Source organism: Pholis gunnellus (assembly GCF_910591455.1).
Source record: "Pholis gunnellus genome assembly, chromosome: 12".
In the NCBI taxonomy this organism is placed as follows: domain Eukaryota; kingdom Metazoa; phylum Chordata; class Actinopteri; order Perciformes; family Pholidae; genus Pholis; species Pholis gunnellus.
The window spans coordinates 12,656,998-12,679,374 of NC_136539.1; the positions used below are offsets into that span (position 1 = coordinate 12,656,998).

Here is a 22,377-nt window from a genome sequence, read left to right on the forward strand (position 1 = left end):
CTATGTAATAGATGCCAGATTTGATCTAAATGTCACAGTCGGCTTGCTGAAAAAGTTCAAGTCAAACATGAGTTGTGGGACAAGGTTGCCTTTTAAGAATAGTGCGTCACATATAGAAACTCTGGAATTTGGGTGCTCAAAGCCAAATTGCTCTGTTATGTTCCAACAGTTAAATTATGTCTCTATAGTGATATTCTGTATATTCATTAATGTCAACAAATCCCATGAAAAGACCAAAAACAACAACTAATTGAACCTACTAATGAGTTGTCAAGTTTTTGCGTGATTTATCTTATTCCTCTGTTTATGTCCCTAAACTATAAAAAAAACATCAGTGTTGTAGTCTATTGCACTGGGTGACATGATTGCTTCATTATCCTGACCATGGGCACTCTAGTTTATTTTAAATCAGTCTCACATACACTGTGCTGCTGCTGTAATACTTGATTGAGCCAATGTGGATTAATCCACCGCTGAAAATAGTCCCAAACAAATGTGCAGTTCACTCCTGTTTTATATAACATTTGTTAAAACACACAGTGACCAGCTGTTAGGAAATGATTTAGCCTTTTATGAAAATGAAAGTATATATTTGTAATAGTAAAAAAGGCACTTTGGGCTCATTGCTACATACGATGAGAGTCATCCATGTTTGAGAGACGTACACAATGTTGTTTGTTTGTTTTTGTTTTATTACTGGATTTGTTAAAAAGAAGAGAAGAAAAATAAAAAATAACCATTGTCTCATCCTTCAGATCTCCATGTCAATTGATTTCCAAGCTACATGCTGATTTCAGATATAATTTCTCCGTAGTGAATTTTCATTTAATACAACATTATTTCTGCTGTCCACAGTAAACCATCCTGTAAAGATCCAGTGTGTCGGACTGATAAGAGATCTACCTTCCTCAGCAGAGGTCAGACCTCCAATGAAGCAAGATCCAGTTATGTCCACCGTGAAGGAAAAGTTACACAGGACAGACTGTGGGACTGATGTTGAAACTTCCCTCCATGGATGAATTGTTAACTTTAATACTAAAACTTATGAATATACTTATTCATTCAACAATCCATCTCTCATATCTAAAAGTCACAGACTATTTTGCTGAAATAATGTGTCCGCGATTACAAATGAAAACCATACAGGATCATTCTTTATCCAGCAGACAGATTAAATTCCAAACCCTGTTACTGTAATAGGCACACTTGTAGCTTGCCATGAATTAGAGCTCTAATTATATTAGGTACTATTTTAAACAAAATAACACATTTCTTATGATCCATAGGTGTAATTTATAGCAAAGCCAGGTTCATTTTCCTGGGCAATCAATTTCGTGGTGTAGCAGAAGACTAATATAATTATGTAAAGCGCTGAGAGCTGAGTATCGCAGTCAGCACAGAAGGGTTTTTCGAAGATAAATGAAGATGCAATTTATTCACTCATAATTTCATACAGAAAATGCCCTGAAAGAAATCCATATGAGCATCAGCAAAGGGTAGAGGCACTAATACTTTTTGATATAGACTACCAGAGCATTGTAGTCAAGGCTTGGGTAATGTATGACTTACTTCAGGTTTCCTCACATCAGTGAGCTATCTTTCACACGAGGAAGGAGGAGAAGAGCCTTTTGGCCAAGCCCTCTAAATCATACCCCGAGGAGCGAGTCATTTATTATAGTTACAATTATATCAATATCACTAACACATAAGAGCTGCGATAAATCCACGCACATCAGTTTCTGTGACAACATGTGTGATCAATGTAGGGAGGCTCCTCAGCTACAGTTATTCTTAGCAGTTTGGTTGCAGTTTTATGAATCAGCAAGCCCACATGTTCAACTCAAAACTCGAAGTGTTCAAATATCTGTTTCTGATTTTCAGTTTCAATCAATTCTCATCATTCTTTGTGGTTCCTCTTAATAATTTGCATGCACTAGCCCGTAACCCTGCTGTTTTGGCATACTGAGCCTCCAAAACAAAGGACCACCTACACTTTACTGGAAATTAATTTCAGCAGCTGCAGAGGCCGGTTACAGGAGAGTGGGAGCTGTCGGGGTAAAGATTCATTTTAAAGGTGTTTGAGATGTAGATCATGCAAAATGGGGAGCAACTCTACATCAGTCATTTTGTTCCTCAACTAATGGAGTCCAGGGCTGCAGTCTTATTTAAGGCTCTTCACCATTAACACATCATTTATTCTTCTATTTAGGGATGCTTTTACTTTGCTCTCCGTGTGTAAGGGCTGATGTTTTCCATGCAATATGCCCTCTTTAATAATACACTAAGGACAGATGTAGCCCCCTGCAAGCAATACACAAATAATGAGTATTCACATGGATGTGATGTAGCGCTGCAGTATTTGTATACTCTGTTCCCTTTCAGAAGGAAAATGCAGTGTAGGCTTTATGAGTTGGCAAACTGCACAGATGCCTCCTCCATGAACAGAGTGTGTGCCTCCTTTGCTCATTCACCTACACTGTGTGGTGAATTCCTAACGACAGCAGAGGCCAGAGGACATGAAGGACTTCTGACAATGGTGTCCTCTAACATTCACATCCTCTGTCAGTGCAGATGGTCAGGGTTTGTGATCAAAATCAGTTGTCCTTCCTCCTCGCATCTGATACCAAAGATTTACTGGACATCAACACAAACAAAGAAAAACATTAAATCCTGTCTGTCAGTGTGATGGACTGACACAGAAATTGTGTATAAAACAGTTTATATAAACCTTGTATAAAATGTGCACTTTGTAGGTGTGTGGACTGCAAAAAGATGGCACCTTCTTTACATAGTAAAACACAAATATGTTTTGCTCTCATGTAATTTGTATGAATCTATAAGGTGAGTGAATGAGCATCAGCTGAAATAACACACAATTTCAAGGCAAAATTAATTTCTTTATTTGAGGACAAATGTGTATTTTAGATATCAATACATTTTCTTTCATTAATATACATTAAATGGGGTCACCGGCAATTTCATTTAGCAACTTTTACAACAAATAATGTCATAACAACAGTAGGCCCTCTATTAGTGATAATAACATCCGATTATCCATAGAAACATATGGAAATAAAATGAAACACACAAAATGAGTTTACATTCAAATTGTTCAGAAGAGACATACAACTATGTAAATAAATAAACAAGTGAATAAATAAACGTACACAGGTCTAAAGCAATGTCTCGTAACTTTCCCATCATCATACAAAGGTGGCAAAATATTTTAAAGCAAGTCTCCCTGAAACTGGATCCTGCAATAAAAGGAGTTTAAGCTATTTATTGTGTATTAGCTCTGATTGGACTAGATTAAAGTCACCAACAATAATAAATCCTACACTTTCAGTAAGATTCCACAAATCAACACAGTTCGAGCTTTTCGTCACAGTTTGAGAGAGCAGCACATTTCACGAGTAAACACAAACCACAGACTTGATACAGGAAATAAATGAGCTGAGGAATGCTGTGATGAAAACCAAAGCCAAACCAAAGACCTTCAGCCCCCCTTTTCTTTCACGTCCTCTGCTCCTCTCCACTCTTTGGGACTCTAGACACAAACGGACCAGTCCTCCTAGTCTTCGTCAGATTTTGTTGAGATGGAAATCCTTTACTCTGTTCACTTCCGTAAACTGCTTTGTTGTGAATGTCAGCCTTGATCCTTGATAATCCACAGTAACTTCGTTCGACAGGACGCGCTTCATAAAAGTTCAAGAACGAGACACTTTCTTACTCATCTTACTTTCTTCTGCGACGTTTTCTGCCTCCTGTCTCTCGAGCCAGCGCGTGTAGAAAAATAGAATCCCTCTTGGGGATGGAGATGAATGCTACTGGCTTGCACAGAGGAACCATCGCGATATGTACTGTGCACACCAACTTTTGTCGAGGTCTGATTAAAGGATTGTCTCGTGTCGGGTCGTGAGAAACGATATTTCTTCCTGCACCCTATAAGTTAATAAGAAGCAGCTGGGACTAAACCTTTGTTATTCTACTTCCAACACTTTGAATAAAAGGCTGGCTGCACTGCAAGTTCTCTGTCCATAATATTTAACATTATTAAAAAAAAGTATCAAAGTGTTTTAATCAGATAACTGCCTCCAGTTCGGATGTCCTGTGTACAGATGAGCCAATGGCTGTTAACACCTCTTGTTCTCATTAATACGTAGCCTACAGTAGGGCTACTTCCCCATATGTAAATATTACCCTCCACTGAGCAGGCGTGGTCTGCTCTGCCTTTATCCAATCAGGAACACAAAATGAGGTCCCATCTGCACTGGCCGCTCCAACAAAGCGTCTCTTCTTTTACTTATTTATGGCTGTGATTCAATTGTTATTCAATTGCAAGTCAAAATTTAAGCATAGCCTCAAACAAGTGCATATTGACAGCAATTGAACTGTCAAATCGTATCCTGTTTACATACCAAGATTTAGACAACAAAATAAGCTGTAAAGTAACGTTTCATCAAGTTTTCTAACCAGACCCCCACTTTATAAAACAGTGGTTTTTATTTGCAGTGCAGCTCTAATCAAAGGAACTATGCTCTTTCCAAAAGGGGTGAAACTTCCTTTTGCATGCCAGTTGATCCCAGCTACATGCATGTCATGGGCGTGATGGAGAGCGTAACATCTGATACTCCAATTGCTCCATTTGGTGCTACAGCAGTGAGATTTCGACTTTTATTCTGTATATTATTTCCTTGTTTGGTTGCATCTGGTGGCCTATATTTTTTTGTCATCAGGGTTAAGAGTTTAAATTGAAAAGAAAACATAAATTATATATTTTTTATAATAATATTGTGAATTTTACTCTTCTCACACCAGAAAGACAAATAAATAGTAATGAATATTTTAAATGCAAAGCTTTTTCATTTGAACAAGTTAATTCCATGCGAACTAATGCAGATCACATAAAGGTATTTTTTATTAGCCTAATATTCAGCCTGTTGGGGGGGATGGGGGGGGGGGCTATTTCGTTAAATTTTCTAAATGCTATTCTATTAAAACTATTAGGGTCTTAATAATTGACTAGCGGTGTAGAAAGCTGCAGTGGGGGAGCTGAAAGAAGAAAGAGCTCACCCAGGGTCAAAATGGCCGCCATCCACTGAATACCGAGGTGATTTGTAGCCTATTGTTGCAGCTCAGAGCCACAATCCAAGAATAAATTCATTATGAAATGAGATGAAATCAACCTAACAGTAATGTTGTTAAAGGCTTTAGGATGATAGCTGCGTGCTGAGTCACATTCAGATACAACTTTTTGGACTGTGGGACCTGCACAGATGTAAAGTCACTGATGATTTAATTTACCTTGATGCGCTTTTAAACCAGAGATATCTCAGAGACTGTGAACACACTAGGTTTTTTAGAAAACTCTCCCCCACCGTTAACGATTGGGGCTTCTCGGTTTGAAATGTGTTACTTGGATTTGGAATGCAAATGCTTTGTTCAGGAGGAGGAGGGATCAGCAAGGAGTCTGAAAGCGACGAGTTTTTGATTAATGAGCTTTGAAATGGCTCTCCAGGAGCAATAAAGGATGAACTGCTCTCTCTCCCCCCCTCTCTCCCGCTCCCTCTCTCTCCCCCACAGGCACGTACAAATACACGTATATCCATCGTTGCATCATTTCCAATGTCAAAGTGTATGTTTTTTTTTGTTCTTTTGCTTTTATTGTCACCAATCTGTTCTGCCTCATACCCATCAATACATGGCCATATTTCTTCTTTACTTCCAATCCGCCAATTTATGAGACATTATTGTGAAGATGTGTACCAATCAATTAGAGAGCCAGTGATTAGACTTTGGTCTATAGGAAAATGGAGCTTATTCTCTTGTCCTCGCAGATAATCATGAGGCCGAGTCTGAAAAATGATAAGTGACATGTGAGAAATGCAATAAGCCCATAGACTCACTTCCATCATACCAATGAAACATCAATAATCTCCAGAGCCCTTTATCCTGCTGAAATGCACTTTGCATTGGAAGCATAGAGCCGTCTGATGAGTTTTAGATATCCTGGTGTCTAATTATTGATTTGGACTGTACAGTAAAGTTGTGGAGTCAATACGCCTCTTCGGTACTCTTACCTGACAGTTTCACTGGGAGGAATTAAAATAATAAGATACAGTAGGCGACCAGTGCTGCAGGGTGTTTAAAAAAAATGCAATAAAAAATACAAGTTTGAGCACTTTATTTACAAAATGTTAAACACAATAAAATATAACATTTCAATATCATTAGGATTTCATAAATTTATGGATATCCAACTGAATGGAATAACAATGGAAGACAAATAAAAAATAGTAATGGACTACACAAAATGACATGCTGGTGTGTATAATATTTCATACTTCGATAGTCTACGTTTTGCTTTAGGTTTGACACAAGATTAACCATGGACATATAGTGGAGTTTATACACTATCAAATGTCCCATTTATCCCAGATTTACAATTAGAAATGCTCTTCTTTCAACAATACACTGCGAGTCATAGCATTTTTTTCAAACCCTGTTTTGCCAACACTTCCAAGTGCACTGATCTGTCCAATCTTACAAAAAACTCCACACTTATAAATACTCGCATATAAACGATAAATAATGTGCAATACAAAAAGTAATTAAATAATAAATAGGCTATTTGCTAATACGAAAGATTATGCAAAATGATACAAAATAAATAAATAGGATGCCCGTGAGGAGAATGAGATCCTACAAAACAGACGAAAATTTCCCTACAAAAGTCCTTCCCTCTAAAGATGAGCGTCTACTTTCGAGATACAAGACTTACCTTCAAGTAACGGCATGAAATATTCAGTCAAAATTTGCGCATTGCACTTGAGAAATAAACAAAGAGAAGGAACAACTCACGACCAGGCTATTCTGCCTCTACGCATCCCCAAATATTCAACAGAAATGGACAAAGCTGCATTATTCAGAAAATAATTACACAATAGCATTAATAGTAATATCAATAATACTGTAATAATACACATGACTCTCTTGGAGTGTAGTTATTAGACTAGTGAGGTAATAAAAAGAGCGCAACATAATTTTGGCACACATACACGCACGCACGCGCGCGCACATACACACACACACACACACACATACACACACACAGAAACCACATATTACAAATGCGTGAGTTTAGGCGCTTCCTGAATCCTTCCCTGAGACGCTTGGTGAGAGGTGAGGTCTGTGTATGTGGGATGGGGATCACAGGGTCCATGATGGTGGTTTCCTGGGATCTGAGCGGCACAGCTGTAGTCCACACTCGTGGATGAGGGGTGGGGAAGGTGGCCGAGGTTGAACATGGGGCCAGAGGCTGGCATGGAATCAACAAAATTCCCACCCACATAAACGGGGCTGCCTTGCAAATTGGCGTTGGCGAAGCTGCCGTTGCTCTGCATGCCGTGGTGCTCATACTCGGATCCCGGGTACCTCTTCTGTTGCGGGATGCAGCCACCCAAGGGTGCCGTGTACGCGGCCAACCCGTACATGTTTTGCTGGGGTTTCGCGAAGGACGGGGGCGAGGGCGCGTCATAGCTGAGGCTGTTCACGTTTTGGAGCTGGCCAGAGTATCCAATGTGATTTGGGCCACTCAGCGGCGGGCTTCTATCCGGGGAGTGTCCCAGGGGAGAGTGCGCGAGCCCTTTAGACTTCTGGTCCTTTTTGTATTTCATCCTCCTGTTTTGAAACCAGATCTTTATTTGACGCTCGGTGAGATTCAACAGATTTGCCATTTCCACTCTCCGAGGTCGACAAAGATAGCGGTTAAAGTGAAACTCCTTCTCCAGCTCCACAAGTTGTGCACTGGTGTAAGCAGTTCTGACCCGTTTGGAGGCTGGTCCCGGTGGGCTCTTCTCGTCACTCAACTCGCCACCTGTAAAGGAACCACAGCATCATCTTAGCCACTTTTCAGCCATGTTACTACCAATGCAATCATAAACAAGGCCCAGTCCACCCCCCGTACCCCTTCCCCCACACGCACCATCATGATCTCTACCTGCACTGGTGCAGTTGTTGCCCTTCTGCTTTGAGTTCTGTCGGGTCTCCTTCATCCAGGGGAATATTTGCTTTGTGAGGGTTGGTGTGGCAGTACTGGCAGCGCTACTGGAAGGGGATTTCTTCTTCTGGGGTGCAGAGCTGATGGAGCTGGGAGAGGATGCGGACAGTGGTGGTGCCTGCTGCTCCCCAATACTCGTAGCTTGGCTGCTGCTGTTGCTGTTGCTTATACTGCTGCTTTGTCTCATGCAGTCTCCGTTCAGGTCACTGTCTTTGAGGGTTGGTGGCCGGACGACAGAGGTCTGGGTGGGACACACGGAGCCCTGGTAGTCATTCTCAATGCTAGAAGCAGCGTAGGGCTGATGAGCGGGGCCGTAGTTGTAAGAGTCTGGTTTGGGGAAGGTGTAGCCTCCAAACAGTCCAGAGTTATCGTAGTATGTTGCTTTCTGCATTTTGTGGATTCAAAGCCAATATGCCAGTGCAACTCTATCCAGTGGCATGGGTGTTGTTTATTCACGTGATAGGTGTTTCCCACCGTTGATCCAGTCTGTGACCTACAAAGAGAATTATATCAGACTCATCTGGGTTCACATGCATAAGGACCACACTCATAGCTGCAACGTCTGTGCAATATTCAGGGTTTAAATTCACAATAAAGCAGACAAATCACTCTGCTTGGCCCAAGACTCGTGCTGCAGCAGCTATTGAATTGGAAATCACAAACTGTCTCTAACTGTGATACATCTCCCAGCCCCAGATTCATTTCTGGCACAAAACAGTTAAAGATTAACTTGCGATAAAAGGACCCTCTGAGGGGCTTTAGGAGTCCCTCAGAAATAAGCTGAATCAGCTTTTGACACACACGTACACACAATACCCTTTTCACTAATCACAAGGCTTGACAAAGCCCGTCATGCATTGTTCCCTGCAGCAGAAATATATCGCCCACCAAGGCCGCGCGCATGCGTTTGGATCACACGTTTACGCACACAGGAAGCTCCATGCTAATCTCCTCCACTGTGTTATTAATGTTAATATAAAACTGTAGGTGAGTAACTGTGTGTGTGTGTGTGTGTGTGTGTGTGTGTGTGTGTGTGTGTGTGTGTGTGTGTGTGTCTGTGTGTGTGTGTGTGTGTGTGTGTGTGTGCGTGCGTGTGTGTGTGTGAGTGAGTGAGTGAGTGAGTGAGTGAGGGAGGGAGTGAGAGAGTTGTTGGGAGGGGGGGTAGATATGATATTTCATTAGCCTTTAGCCTTTGCTGGTTGGTTGTGTTCTGCCTCTAACCCATTTGTGCAAAAATGTATCTTTAATTGCAGAAAAGAAAAAAATAATTTCTGAGAAAATGTATCAAATATTCTGGATATTTTCAAAAGCAGCAACATTTGTTTTCAGAATATAACAGAGAAACGCACGCCAGCACATGAACTATAAGTTGAAACACAAATATCAAAGGGCCCTGTACTGTATGTTGGTGGCTTGAGGAGGTGCAGCCTGCGCCGTGCATAACAATTGCACCTGTCAGTGTGGACCGCGGCAAAATTTATGACCGTGAATGTTATGGTTGTAAATGGCCTCAGAGAGGAATGAAAAGCAAAACAGTCCTCAAGACTCGCAGCCCTCAGAAGTGTAAAACTAAGCGTAGGAGGAAGGCAAGGGAAAGAATTTCATACTCGGCGACTTCTCCCATACAGAGGCTCGGTTTATAAACGATGGCCCCATTCTGGCTGTGCGCGAGTCTGCAGCCAAACACCGAGGTGAAAGACTGGAGAGAGTTTGCTGCTTTAAAAGAGACAGGGGATATTGGCGATTACGCATCGGTTAACGTGTGGGAATCGTGGGAGGAAATGGTGAAATTCTCCTTGATTTTACGTTTTACAATTTGCATGTTTTTGAGTAATGTTCGAGAAGGATGTAAACATAATTAATGTTATTTTATATTTTAATGTATTGTGGAAAAAAATAGCATTAAGTGCGCTGTAGTTGTTTTTGTTCATGCAGCGTTGGACATGTTGGAATGGGACTCTGGCCTGCGCAAATAATTACCCGTACAGGCGAAGTTAAAGCCATCCCTCATTGTCTGTGTTCGTGATTTAAGCCTCCTGTGAAACACTGTGAGCGTTAATATGTAGTCTAATAACAAATCACCCTTTCACCTTGTTAGAAGTTGGACTGTGCTGTCCACTCCCTTCATTAAAGAAATGTTACTCACCGAAATCTGCACAAATCTCTTTTATATCCCTCACGCATTCATCACTGCTCCCACCTCGACCTGAAAGAGAAATTAAATAAATGTTTCTTCACATTAGATCTAATCACATTCAAATATGAGCTTCAAATTCGAGGCTATAATATACAGACATATTTTACACAAAAATTAAGATTAATATCATCAAGCCCAATCTTCTCTCAGAAAATACATGAAATCATATTTATTGAATTTTAACAGCTCCAATAAAAAATACATTTTAATTCAAATAATTCCTGGGGAATTAATAAATACATTTGTGGCCTGTTTAATTTTGACTGCAATTCTTCTGCAATGACCTACATATGACACTTTTTTTTTTCCAAGTCTCCGCTTGAGAGTAAAAAAGTCTTACATGTGCACTTTTTACACAAAGAGCCAGCCCAAATATTTAGCAGTCATAAGCTTTTTCAGGTGACCTTTGGGTCATTCAGCATTAAGCCAAAGTTTAATGAACAACTAGCAGTCTGGCTACAAGTAGACTCAACTCTTAACTTAAATTCAAAGCAGCTTTTCAGCGGTGACTGAAACGGAGGAGAAGATGCTCGACCGACGGAAAGAAATCAGAAATTAAAAAGGAACTTTCAGTGAATTGTTTTTTTACTGAGTGTGAAACCACCTCTGTTTCCCTGCTTGCGCTGGAGGATAACTACTTCAAATATAATCATGGAGATTTAAGATTCCTTCGATGTGGAATATGTGTTAAAGCTGGTCGATAATCGCCTGAAGTGCTTTTTGAGCACACTGGGCTACTAGTAGCAGACATGGTCCTCTTTTCAAACAACAGTGTTCTTCGCCTACGCGTTGTTACGGTAAGTTTGGTTCACACAATGGGCCGGACTCAATGTGGAGTGTTATTATCCCAGTTAGTCTTTTCTTTAGGTTAGCGGCGCGAACTCTGTTCATATCAAGTTAAACACCACGTGAGAGGCGTTTTGTTATTGTTTGAAATATGCAAGAAATAACTGCATTTGATAACAGTGTGGCATTGTTGTCTCTACTCGCTGTTGTTTGTGGAGAAAGCTGTTAAAATAATTCTAAATCACCAGTTGCAGCAGAAGGTTTTACTATAATGCTGCTTTTTGTAGATTTCGGTAGAAATTCAGCAGCTGTTGTGCACAAACGCACAGTTACTAGAATAAAGATGAAGTGCACATAAATGAAAGCCTAATCCATTGTAAAACAGTTAATCTGTTAGCATAATATGGAGAATAATCAACTAAAATATACAATTAATACGTTTATATTGTGAGATGGGCCTAATTTCAATTCCCAACACCAAAGAAAAAATATATAAATAATCACATGAGTTAGAATTAACCGCATACAAGTGAGCCAAAAAAGTATCCAAATAGTAGGAAAATTAAGTATTTGCCTCAATCCTTGTTCACTATCCAGCCCGGTAATCCTTCAAAACATCCAATATGAATTCATGTATAATATAACGTTGCAGGTTAACAAAGCCATATAGTTGAAACCACATAAATCACGGCAAACGCCACTGTGACGATAAGACAACAAATTAATGTGATTTACGATCCAAGAGTCAAAAAGAAAAGTTCCTCTCCTACTTCTTCCCTCCGAGCCGGTTTTCATCGAAACGTGAAATCAGCTGAAAAGCAGCTGGGCAGCTCGAGCTCAATCTGTCGATAATATTTGAACGCACTTTCCCAAAAAAGAAAAAAAATGTATGAATCTGCCTTTGAGGAGAAGCAGTGGACTCCATATCCGCACGGTCGCCGGCGAGAGCGACATTAACAAGCATCACCTCCTTGAGTGGAATAAATCATATATATTTCCTTGCATTATATTAACCCGTGGTTAAAGGTTGCTTTCTGCCATGCGATTGCTTACCTGCGAATCAATTCATCATAAACCAGCTTCCCTCTCAGTCTCAGTTGCTTTCCATGCAGTCTCTAGAATAAATCCTTCACCCTTTGTCTGTAGACAATGCTGTCCTAAACCTGATCTTGCTGTTTTTCAGACATTTCCATATACCAATGGAGACAGTATTCCCGAAAGAATGGAAGGACTCGCATTCAACTACCAATAAAAAGCGAACAAGGTATCCTTATTCCAGAAAAAAAAATCCCTGGCAATCAATCACCCATTGAAATATACAGGAATTCACAAACGGGTAGGCCTGTACACATTTGGAGCTAAGATTTGGATTTTTTGGGGGGTGTTTCGGAAGCTTTGTGATGACAAATAAAGGCGCTGCCTTAAGATACAAGCATATTTGTTCACGTGATTGTTCTCTTCTACAACCGAGCCCTACCGAACCAATCCATTTTGATAAAGGGTGGCGTTTATTTCCTCATCTGAACTGTGTGAAAATGTTCCACTGCCGATTTCTTTTCATCTCCCCCTGAATTGCAACTCGCCTGCACTTCAGTATTTAAACATAAGCATTATATTATATGCCGTTGTTAAGGTATTAATAATAAAGATGTGAACATGCTCCTGCTCCACCAGAGCAATGTTTACAACATATAGAGAAGTGGGTTTGCGGACGTTATTATAATTAATTTCTGAGCATTTAATATGTTAAAGCAGCTTTGAGATTTCCAGCCTTTTGTAGATTTTCTCTTAATTAGTTCTTTAAAGAAATTTCACAATGAAACTTTCAAAGTGGGCCATAAACGCACCACAGTTAAGTATTTTGAATAGTATACTATACTTATATTCCACTCCCTATCGATGTCCTATTTTAGTCACCCAGTTACTGCGATGATGTGGGACATGCATTTTGAAAAGGATTTATGAAATAAACGACATGTGGGCATTTTCTTCCAGCTGGGGCTGGATTGTGTTCAAATAAACCACATTATCATCTTTTGTTTGTTGTTTCTGCCTTCACACACATCTCAAACACAAAGAGTGAGAGAGCCTTGTCTTCTCCTGCATTGTTTTCAATATCAATCACAGAGACATTTTTAAAAAAAAGAAGAAAAATGGCAGGGTTTGATAACCAATAAATAAATATATTGGAAAAGACTAGAATGGATTGGAAGAGGACGATTTGGAGCCGCGGGGAGCGTCGGCTGTTTCAGCGGTAGGTTATCTTTGCTGAGAAGAAGAACAAGAACAAGAAGAAATGCAGGACTGGTAGCGTCGCAGCATATGTTCAGAGGGCAATAAAAGTGAAAGATTTACAGTTTTCGCCCGGCCCCCCAACAGCCTCGAACCCTTTCAGGAATTACTGAGAATGATTTACAAGGCGGCAGAACTGTCAGCCTGCCCAAACTTCCACGACTTCTTAGAAATCAAAATCAAATCACCCCCCACTAACAATAAAAGCTGTAGAAATCCAGCTCTGTCCTCTCAAGCAAAAATGAAATATAACCTTTTATTCATCTTATGATGAAAACTTTAACGACATAAATCATGACATGTTCAAACAAATTGTAATTCAACCGCTGTTTCTTAACTATCTAAAGTACCTTTTTTATTTTTGCACTAAAGTGGTATAAATCTGAACAAGACATTAAATAAAGAGTCAGTGGGCCCTGTGGAGGGGCCACAATGAGCTATGTCCGAAAGAGCATTTATTCAGAGCGAGCACCCATAAATACATGTCACTGCCCTTTAGTTTCTACCATTTACCCTATCAATCCAGCAAGCCCAAACATTCTACCTTTCCTAATATATGATATACAAAAGAAGACATGCGTACAGCGACAACACCACAGCATGCAATCCTGCTCAGAGCGCACAGATCAAAAGGCAACAATTTATCAAATATCACGACATTTGATATCGTCATTTACCGGCTATGGCAACATGAAAAAATGCTGAAATATTTACCTACCCAAGCATCCATCGGTTAGGATGTGTTGCTAAAGTGCGGGGCTACGGTTGCGCCGGGTATCGGATATTATTTTCTTGGGGGATCTCTTCAGTTTTCAAGTCTGATAGAGTCCTTGCGATTAATGACGACGCCGTGTTTCTAGGGGGACGTGCTGCATTAATTATTTAGACAATCACGTGGTCGAGAATAGAGAGCGGAGCGGTATAGTCTCTGGATTATATCTCTGAATGCAGACAGCGCACTTTAATATATCTTAGGGGGGTTGTCTGGCTCGGAGAGGCTTCTGCGAAAAAACAGCTGGAAATCAAATATGGCCGGATGGAGAGCGACGACGTTGTATTCCTGCACTGGGTGCAGTGTCATTGAAAATGGCACTGCCTTTGGCTCCCATTTATTGCTGTTCAGACATGTAGGTCAGTGTGGCTGCACACTGTACGTGGTAGTAGGCTGCTCTCACCTGATAATTGCTGTAGGGAACTGTGTTGCGATTTAATTTCAATTCACGTTTTAATACCAGCAGGTCAGACTCCATATTAAATAGCTTTTAAATAATAAATAAACTTTTATGGAATATATAAACAGCACTAGTTATCTCAACTAGTTATGTATTAGGTAGGTTAGTTTTCCAATAGTGCTAATAGCACCCCCCACCCTACACTCCCCCTCCTCTCCCCTCCCCCTCTCTCGCTCATCCTCTCTTCAGCATCTATGTGCAGATCATTTATGGCAGGATGGTGGATTGGTAGCATCACTTTGTCTCAGCTTCTCTCTGAATCTATATGACACATGCGTATATTTTACACGTATACACAAACATATAAGCGCCATGTGCACGCCTGTAGCCCCGCGTGCGCTCAGCGGGGATGAGACAGTGGTCACTGGGGATGAAAACACTGCCGGGTGACTGAAGATTGTCTTTCCACATGTCCGTTTATGACCACTTTTGTTTGTATCAGCACTGGTTTTGCACTGTAGAGGGTCGGAGGTCAGTGTAGCAGTGGGTCTTATTCAATAAAGGCATAGCCCGTGAAGCACGAGGGGGGTTAATATCAAATACATAGGCCTATTAGCCCATTTCATATAATAGTTCATCATGTGTGTATGTTTACTTAATGATACATGTGGCGTTGTCTGGATTTGCTTTGAAAAAGTTTTTATATGTCAGTTTGAATCAGGCAAGTGTATCTCATGTGTGTTTCTGTGATAAAGACTTGTGTAAATCTGTGCAATAAAGACACGTCAAAATCTTCTAACAACCCAGTTTTCATTGAATAAAATCCCCTTGAAAAGCTCAGAGCCCATGAGGATGTTTCAGCGCAATCGCTCCTTTCGATAAGAGCTCATAAGTGGAAACTATGATAAACTCGTTCTTTAACAATTTTTTTTTAAAGATATGCCACACTCATGTAGACCAATGATATGTTTATGCTCATTGGTTTCATGCTTGACACGAGAAGAGGCTGAATTTGCCCATGCAGCGCGCATTTGGTGCATTTGTGGCTGTTTTGTAAAAGGGGGCTAAATGTCCAAATGGCTCCACACGCGTGTTACCACCGAAGAAACTTTCTGCCCACCAAAAGTCATCCTTTTGAAATTGGCACCAAACGAATGGCACTAAATAACCCCATGGACATAAATTAAATAAATAAATAAACCTTTGAGCAATGAGAAACATTATAAAATACCTCAGTGTGACCGTGAAAATACATTTCCTTGGGAATCTAACTACTCCTCAAATGGAGTAAATATTTTTTTTAAATCGCGACAAAGTGCTCTCTGCAGTTCTTTAAATGCATATTCAGTAGAAATCTTTATTTTTCCAATATACTTCTCGCATCTCAATGCACAATACAAGGTAAAAAGCATGTACAAAAATAAAACCAAAAGATTGCATATTGACATGAGGAGACAAATGCACAAATCAGAAGCTTTTAAATAGGCCTGCTGTTGAAACACGTGTAAAAACTATGGAATTCACGCACTGACTCTTGCTTTGAATGCTTTGGCTTTTTAAGTGTGGAAAAAAAAACCTCCAAACCAAAGCGAACAGCGCCTGGGAGAGAAAATGCTCCTTGTCCGGCGGGTCAGGGGTGTTGGGGTCAGTCCTTGCGGCTGAAATGTGTCCCCTGGATGAACCTGCCACTGCTGCTTTGTCGACCTTCGGTTGAAATACCTTTTCAAGCCTCTCATCGCAAAGGCTTCACAGAGAAGACTTCTTCGTACTGGGAGAGCTTCTGTGCTTTTTTGTGTCCGAAGACAATGACGGTTTAAAACAAGAAATATCTGTCTTGAAACATGACGTGAAAGCCCCCCTCGGTTAGCTCGATGTAAATGAAAAACTAGAAGATTCCCACATTAACTAAAGACTAAAACTTTGCATAAAGCCATGCTAATAATCCACAAGAGTTCAAACATATTTTAGATTAATTAAAGTTGAACGAATACTTTTAATTAAAATTGTATGTGTGCCATACGAAAATGTACACGTTTTTTAAACAAATAAATAATGACGTAAACAAATCATATTTAAAAAAAATAAACATACTCCTAAATATTCTGAATTCGATTTTTTCCGATGAGAAACATCCAATATCAATTTGATGCCATGCTGGAACAAATGATCTTTCATATAAGTCTTTCAATGGCACGAGAGAGCCTCTGAAAATGTACACTGTTTACAAAGATGTCAGGAGAGATTTATAAGGGCACTCCGAATAGTGTGCACACAGGAATGTCTTGCTTTTAGGAATAATATTTAGGCTAAAAAAAATCTAAGCTTTATTGTACAAAATAAGTTAAAACATACTAGTCACAAATAAACGTAGAACAAAATATTCAACGGGGTTTTTTTGCAACTCACGAAAGTAGGTTGTGTTTGGCGTGCTCTTTGCAAATATTGGTTCCTTCAAGTATATTCGTATATATTGTGCATTTAAAGTGAGGATTAAATCGGAAGATAAACGGAAATAATCTCTGTGTGTGTGTGTAATTTGAACCAAAGGTTTTCCTGTTCTGAATAAAGATATTTCAATCTTTGAACCAACGTGAATCCACGTGGGCAGAGCTGCAACACTTTGTTTAAATCCATGAAACCAGCCGAGGTTGATCATTAAATGTCCTCAGGTGGGTAACGTCCAAAAAAAAATGAAAAGTTTCTTTCGATGTTTTTGTGTCTCTTTGAAGAAATTAAAACAATGAAGAACTTTCAAACCTTTCACTCTCACAAAGACTGATTGGTTTTCTGACTCATGAGTCAACACTGCTGGGGTCTTTGTTAAATAAAAAAATGGCTAAAAACAACATCAGTCCATGCAAAAGTCAGATGCAACCTCTGTCTTTTATATGTACAGTTTATTTCTAAAGGTGTGACACCTTCCTCCTCTCTTATAATGAAGTGATATCAGTCTGGTTATCCTTCTGGATGCTTTGCAGATGGCTGGCTGGTGCGGATCTGCCCTTGGTGTTGGGTAGTTTGTGGTCTTTCTTCCATTTCATCCGTCTGTTTTGAAACCAGATTTTTATCTGCCTTTCGGAGAGACAAAGAGTGTGGGCAATCTCGATCCGTCGCCGCCTGGTCAGATACCTGTTAAAATGAAACTCCTTTTCAAGCTCCAAAACCTGCTGCCGGGTGTAAGCTGTTCTGCACCGTTTGGGCTCAGGTCCTGTGTGATCCGGGTTCACTAGGAGAAAGAAAACAAACAGGAGAAAAAGTCACCAAATGTGGCCAATGCAGCATGCAGGCAAACAACAACAACAATACAACAAGAGGAGTCTCTCTATACCCGGGGCGCTCAAACTTTAAGAACATTCACGTGGAAGCGAGAGCAGGAAATAAGGAGTGATTTTTAACTGAATTTCAGCAGATTTAACCACTATTACAACCGGTCAATACGCGTTTTCCGGAGCTTTCAGGCGCTCACCTAGTGGCCTATTTCCTGAGCTATAAAAATTTATGACTTGTGTAATTGGCGAGGCCTTTCAAAGACTCTCATAAATATTACACTGAATGATTTCTAAAGTACAGGTCTCAGTTGGTAAGAGAAGAAGAAGCTGAAAACTTACCGTTAGTAATGTGGACTTTCTTCATCCAGGGGTAAACTACTGCAGGCTGCTTGGACTGTATCCCATTTTGGCTCTTTGTGTTTTGCTGCTGTCCACAAGTCCGGGGTCCAGCCACTTGGACCGGGGGGCCGGGCACTTGAACCGGGGGCCCGGACACTTGGACCGGGGGCCCCGGCTCAGTCTCTCCGCTAAAAGAACTCGAGCGGCTGGATCTCTCGTGCACATGACCCCGTGGCTGCACTGTAGAGTCCTGCACAGTGTTGCAGCTGAAGGGCTGCTCCGTGTAGTTTGACCGTGGGTAGATCCCTGGATGCTGAAAGTCTGTCTCCTGCGTTGGACTGAAATAGTCCGAGCCCTGTTCAGGTATATAGTTATTTTGTGAATATTCCTCGCAGGGAGGAAATTGGGGATCCACATACTTAGAGTTCACCATATACGAACTCATGGCCATTAATTTCTGAAGGTAGAAAATACTAATTTTTCTCGAGTTGTCTTTTTTTTCCTCCCTCCATAAAGCCCTCCTACTTGGTGTCAACTGAATAAAGTTAGCGAACCATGTGACCAGATCGGCCAATAGAGGTGATGCTGGTCCATAAACGAGTAAACATACAACTAAAAGCAATTTTATATGGCTTAAGATGTATCACAATTAGACCCCGGTGGCAAAAAAAACAACATATAATACACAGGAACATCTGCGTGTACATTTGGATAATAAAAAGACATGCTGGGAAAAATAAAAATAAAATCACACATAATTCCAACCTTATATTTAACTTTAAATTGATATATTATGAAGACATAGGAAACACTGACTGTAGGGTTGCTGCAGATATAAAAAATATATATTTCTAAGGTCTGACTTGAAGGCATGGTGTTCAACAGAGAAACCAACAAAAGATACAAAAAGCCCCTCGGCATAAAAGCAGCGAATAATGACTGAGGACAATTGATGGACACTGTCTTTGTCAAGAAGGGGTCATCGAAAAGTTACACGAATCTCATCACTTCATCTGCTCCCATCCCTTTGAGAGAAAAAAAATCTGTTTCGTGAGCCTATTGGCCAGCAGCAGCAGCCTTTGGGAATCAATAATGTAGAGACACAAGCGACCCAAAGGAGGAAGACGCTACAGCTGGAGTGTGCTGTGGTTTTTTTTCTTTTCTTGGAGTAAATCCATGTGGTATTTCATTCCAACATACTGATCTAAATAGAAATGATTCCTCATTAGGTTTGTTTTCATGTGAAACGCTTTGCGTCGGATTTCCTTTAACCCTCTAGAGTTTCAATATGCCCTGAGCGCTTCTTGTGAAGTGTTGTCAGATTTGCTCTCATTCATAAACCAAACACTGTCACCGTAGCATCTGAGAGCACGCCAGGCACCGAACGCCTGATAATAAGATGGCATTAAGTCATTTAGTCGAAGTTTTTTCATCGACCATATACTCCCCTAGAATCGAATCTGTGATTGTGGTTTCATCACACAAATTCGGTTCTACAGGGTATATATAGACGACGGCAAGCGACACTGCCACTGTGAGCAACCAGACCACAGCACTTTATTTATGGAGCACTTCAGCCAAACAAAATTAGCGTGGCTCGCAGAAACAATGTTACAGAAGGGATAAGAGATATGCATCACAACCACATGAGGTAAAACACTGTGAAGAAGTCCTATTATAGGCTGTAATTATGTTCCGTCTCAACACATAACATTCTTTCTCTCAGTAATGCAGCCTTGTCTTTCGTTTTGATGTTTTTCTTTAATGTGTTTCTTTGGTACAATTATCTTCTAGAGTTCAGGTCAAAAGCCATGTCAGAGCAGCTTCTGTAAAAAAAAAAGAAAGAAAAATAAAACGGTAGGCCTAGAGGCTTCCTCTATCAAGGGACGGTCATGACCATTTAAGCACCAGATGACAAGCCGAAGACACCGAGCATATCAGGCAGCATCTGAGGTCAACCCCTAGGTTTCTGTGCAGTGGGTCCTCTTCATCATAGCTCAAGTTCATGATTAGGTGAAAATAACCACCTTCATTTAAATAACGTAAATAACGTTTCGCTTTAGTAAGCTGTCACCTCATAATCAAAGATAAGCAATGGTCAAATAAGGCAGTATAAACTCATCAACAGATAACCATTATGCTATTTTGTGGCTAATATAGAGCAGCTTATCAGCACCGCCTCTAAAGATGAGGCTAAGGCCAAGGAGGTCAAACTAAATCATTTACAAACTTATCAAAAAGTTCAATTATTTTGGGTCCTGCTGACAGCTCAAAGGGTGCAAAAGTTTACCAATTCCCCTTCAGCCATTAACTAAACCGTTAAGGCGGCTACTGCAAGATATCTTACAAATGAATTAAAGCTGAGAATGGTGAAGATCGGCTGGTTCTTTTCCTAAAAGACCAGAATCAGCAAAAAATAAATAAACACATAAATAAAATAAAAATCCAAGCACACAAAGTCAATATTGTACGAATGAAATTACATCTAAATATTTAGCCTATCAATCTGAGAGTTTATAAGAAAATATGTACATTGTATGGCACCTAATACGTGACGCTTTGAGTCTGCCAGTTTCAAACAATCAAATAATTATTAAATATTTGATTTGAATATTTGGTCAACCGTGAGACTGGGTTCACGTGACACTTATTGAAAAGCTTGATTAAAGATTGGGCCAGACATTCAGCCAATGTGTGCTTCAATAAGAAGAAAATAAGCGTGCAACGTTTAACTGATTAGGCCTTTTCACTGATGGTGCATCAAGTCGTTTTGTATAATGTAACGTGTTGGTTACGAATTCAGCTTGATTCGTGTTGACAAGTTTCAATACAGGCCTTCAAAACGTGGGAATAAAATAACAAAATGTACGTATTTCTACATATCTTAATACGAAGTAAAGAGCATTGTTATACCGCAGACATTAAATATTCGTTTCGACCACAGTTAAAAGATAAATTATTAAATATTTTAAAAATGGTTCTTGCACTTCACATTTCAGCATTAGTTAGACAGCCTGACCTGTCTTTCACCTTCCCCTGCTAGTCTTCAGACGGGTCAAAGCCGAGAATCACAACAAAAGAATGATAAAGTCAGCGCTTTCTGGCAGCTTGTGTTAAACGAAAGGCTAACTAGTTCATCTGGACTCTTTTTTACTCAGAATAACAAGGTGTTGCTACTAAAAAGTTCCATATTAAGTGATTAGTACCAAGAGAAAACATGAGGCCTATTTAATCAAATTTTCGGGTGAAGTAAGGGAGCATGTTTTTAATGATTAAAGAAAAAAAAAAGATGCTTAAATGTCCAGTCAACTTTGCATTAAATATTATTGAACCATTATTAGGTAAATGATTGAAGAAATTAATAATTTTAAGGGCTGCATAGGAAAAGCATTAAGGCCTACAGTGAATAAAGAAGCAGCCACATACTGTTTTAAATATGTTATTGTTGTAACCTGTATTGTTGTAATCAATGCTTTTTTAGTTGTTTACATATTTCAATATTATTAACACTTTAGCTAAGATTGCACAAACGAATTGTGAATTATTAAAATTGCTACAATACAATTGTCATACAATGAGATAAAAAAAAAACTTGAATGGTCTTTGAAATTATTTCCCCAAATTCTTTAGGAATCTTTAAAAACTTTGGTGACAACAGGTTGATCCCTCCGCCTCCAAGTGAATAAGAATCCCAAAGCTATCACATAACGACATAATAAGGCAGTGAATAAGACCAACAACATGAATAGCACCATCCGAAAAAGCATCGATTGAGTCTGAAGAGGTTTAAACACAAACAAGGCTCAGTAATGAGATTAAACACGATTTCCTTGCAGCATTATATCTCTGGTCTTCTGAGCGCGCGCTGCAGCCGCTTTTAGAGGCAGGAAACAGTACAGCCGGAGCATTATGCGTGTGACATCACACGCCCATACCACGAGCATAATGATAAAACACAGCTTACCACAGAGACCGAAACACATGGCACGCCGCGGAACAAACACATCCACGTTGAAGGAAAAAGCAGCCTGGTATACGAGCTCCCTTCCAATTCCAGCTGCAATCCAACCCATCTGCACGCTCTTTCTAATACACAATGAGAATTATATTTTGGCTTGTCAAGTCCCGGGCCATAAAACAAACTTTAATGGCATCACGTGTTTCCTCACAGCCACTCACAACACCGCGCAGGCCCATAAATAATCCTCAAAGTTGCACTTACTCAATAACGGCGATTACACTGATGTGCACTGAGGAAAAGTG

At 40.0% G+C, this 22,377-nt stretch overlaps 2 protein-coding genes across 4 annotated transcripts; both read right to left on the reverse strand.

Moving 5' to 3' along the window:
* Positions 1–6,279: 6,279 nt before the first annotated feature.
* Positions 6,280–22,188, reverse strand: hoxd3a (homeobox D3a). Of its 3 annotated transcripts, none has more exons than XM_079170820.1 (4): positions 22,079–22,188; positions 10,206–10,265; positions 8,000–8,552; positions 6,280–7,876 (listed from the first exon to the last, which is right to left on the reverse strand). In XM_079170820.1, exons 3-4 carry the CDS (start codon positions 8,448–8,450, stop codon positions 7,125–7,127), a joined length of 1,203 nt encoding a protein of 400 aa, XP_079026946.1. In that variant the 5' UTR covers positions 8,451–8,552; positions 10,206–10,265; positions 22,079–22,188; the 3' UTR covers positions 6,280–7,124. The 3 variants fall into 3 exon arrangements, with proteins under 3 accessions (XP_079026946.1, XP_079026944.1, XP_079026945.1); XM_079170818.1 differs by having other exon boundaries at positions 7,985–8,552; XM_079170819.1 differs by lacking the exon at positions 22,079–22,188 and having other exon boundaries at positions 7,985–8,552; positions 10,206–10,304.
* hoxd4a (homeobox D4a) lies at positions 17,118–18,626 on the reverse strand. Its single transcript, XM_079169848.1, has 2 exons — positions 18,115–18,626; positions 17,118–17,732 (listed from the first exon to the last, which is right to left on the reverse strand). Exons 1-2 carry the CDS (start codon positions 18,563–18,565, stop codon positions 17,437–17,439), a joined length of 747 nt encoding a protein of 248 aa, XP_079025974.1. The 5' UTR covers positions 18,566–18,626; the 3' UTR covers positions 17,118–17,436.
* Positions 22,189–22,377: the final 189 nt, after the last annotated feature.

Coding starts and splice junctions, on each gene's coding strand:
- hoxd4a (XM_079169848.1), bottom strand. CDS start 18,565: ATGGCCATGAGTTCGTATATGGTGAACTCTAAGTATGTGGATCCCCAA. Junction 17,733..18,114: donor GAAAGTCCACATTACTAACG/GTAAGTTTTCAG, acceptor TCTTTCTCCTAG/TGAACCCGGATCACACAGGA.
- hoxd3a (XM_079170818.1), bottom strand. CDS start 8,450: ATGCAGAAAGCAACATACTACGATAACTCTGGACTGTTTGGAGGCTAC. Junction 7,877..7,984: donor TGCAGGTAGAGATCATGATG/GTGCGTGTGGGG, acceptor GTTCCTTTACAG/GTGGCGAGTTGAGTGACGAG.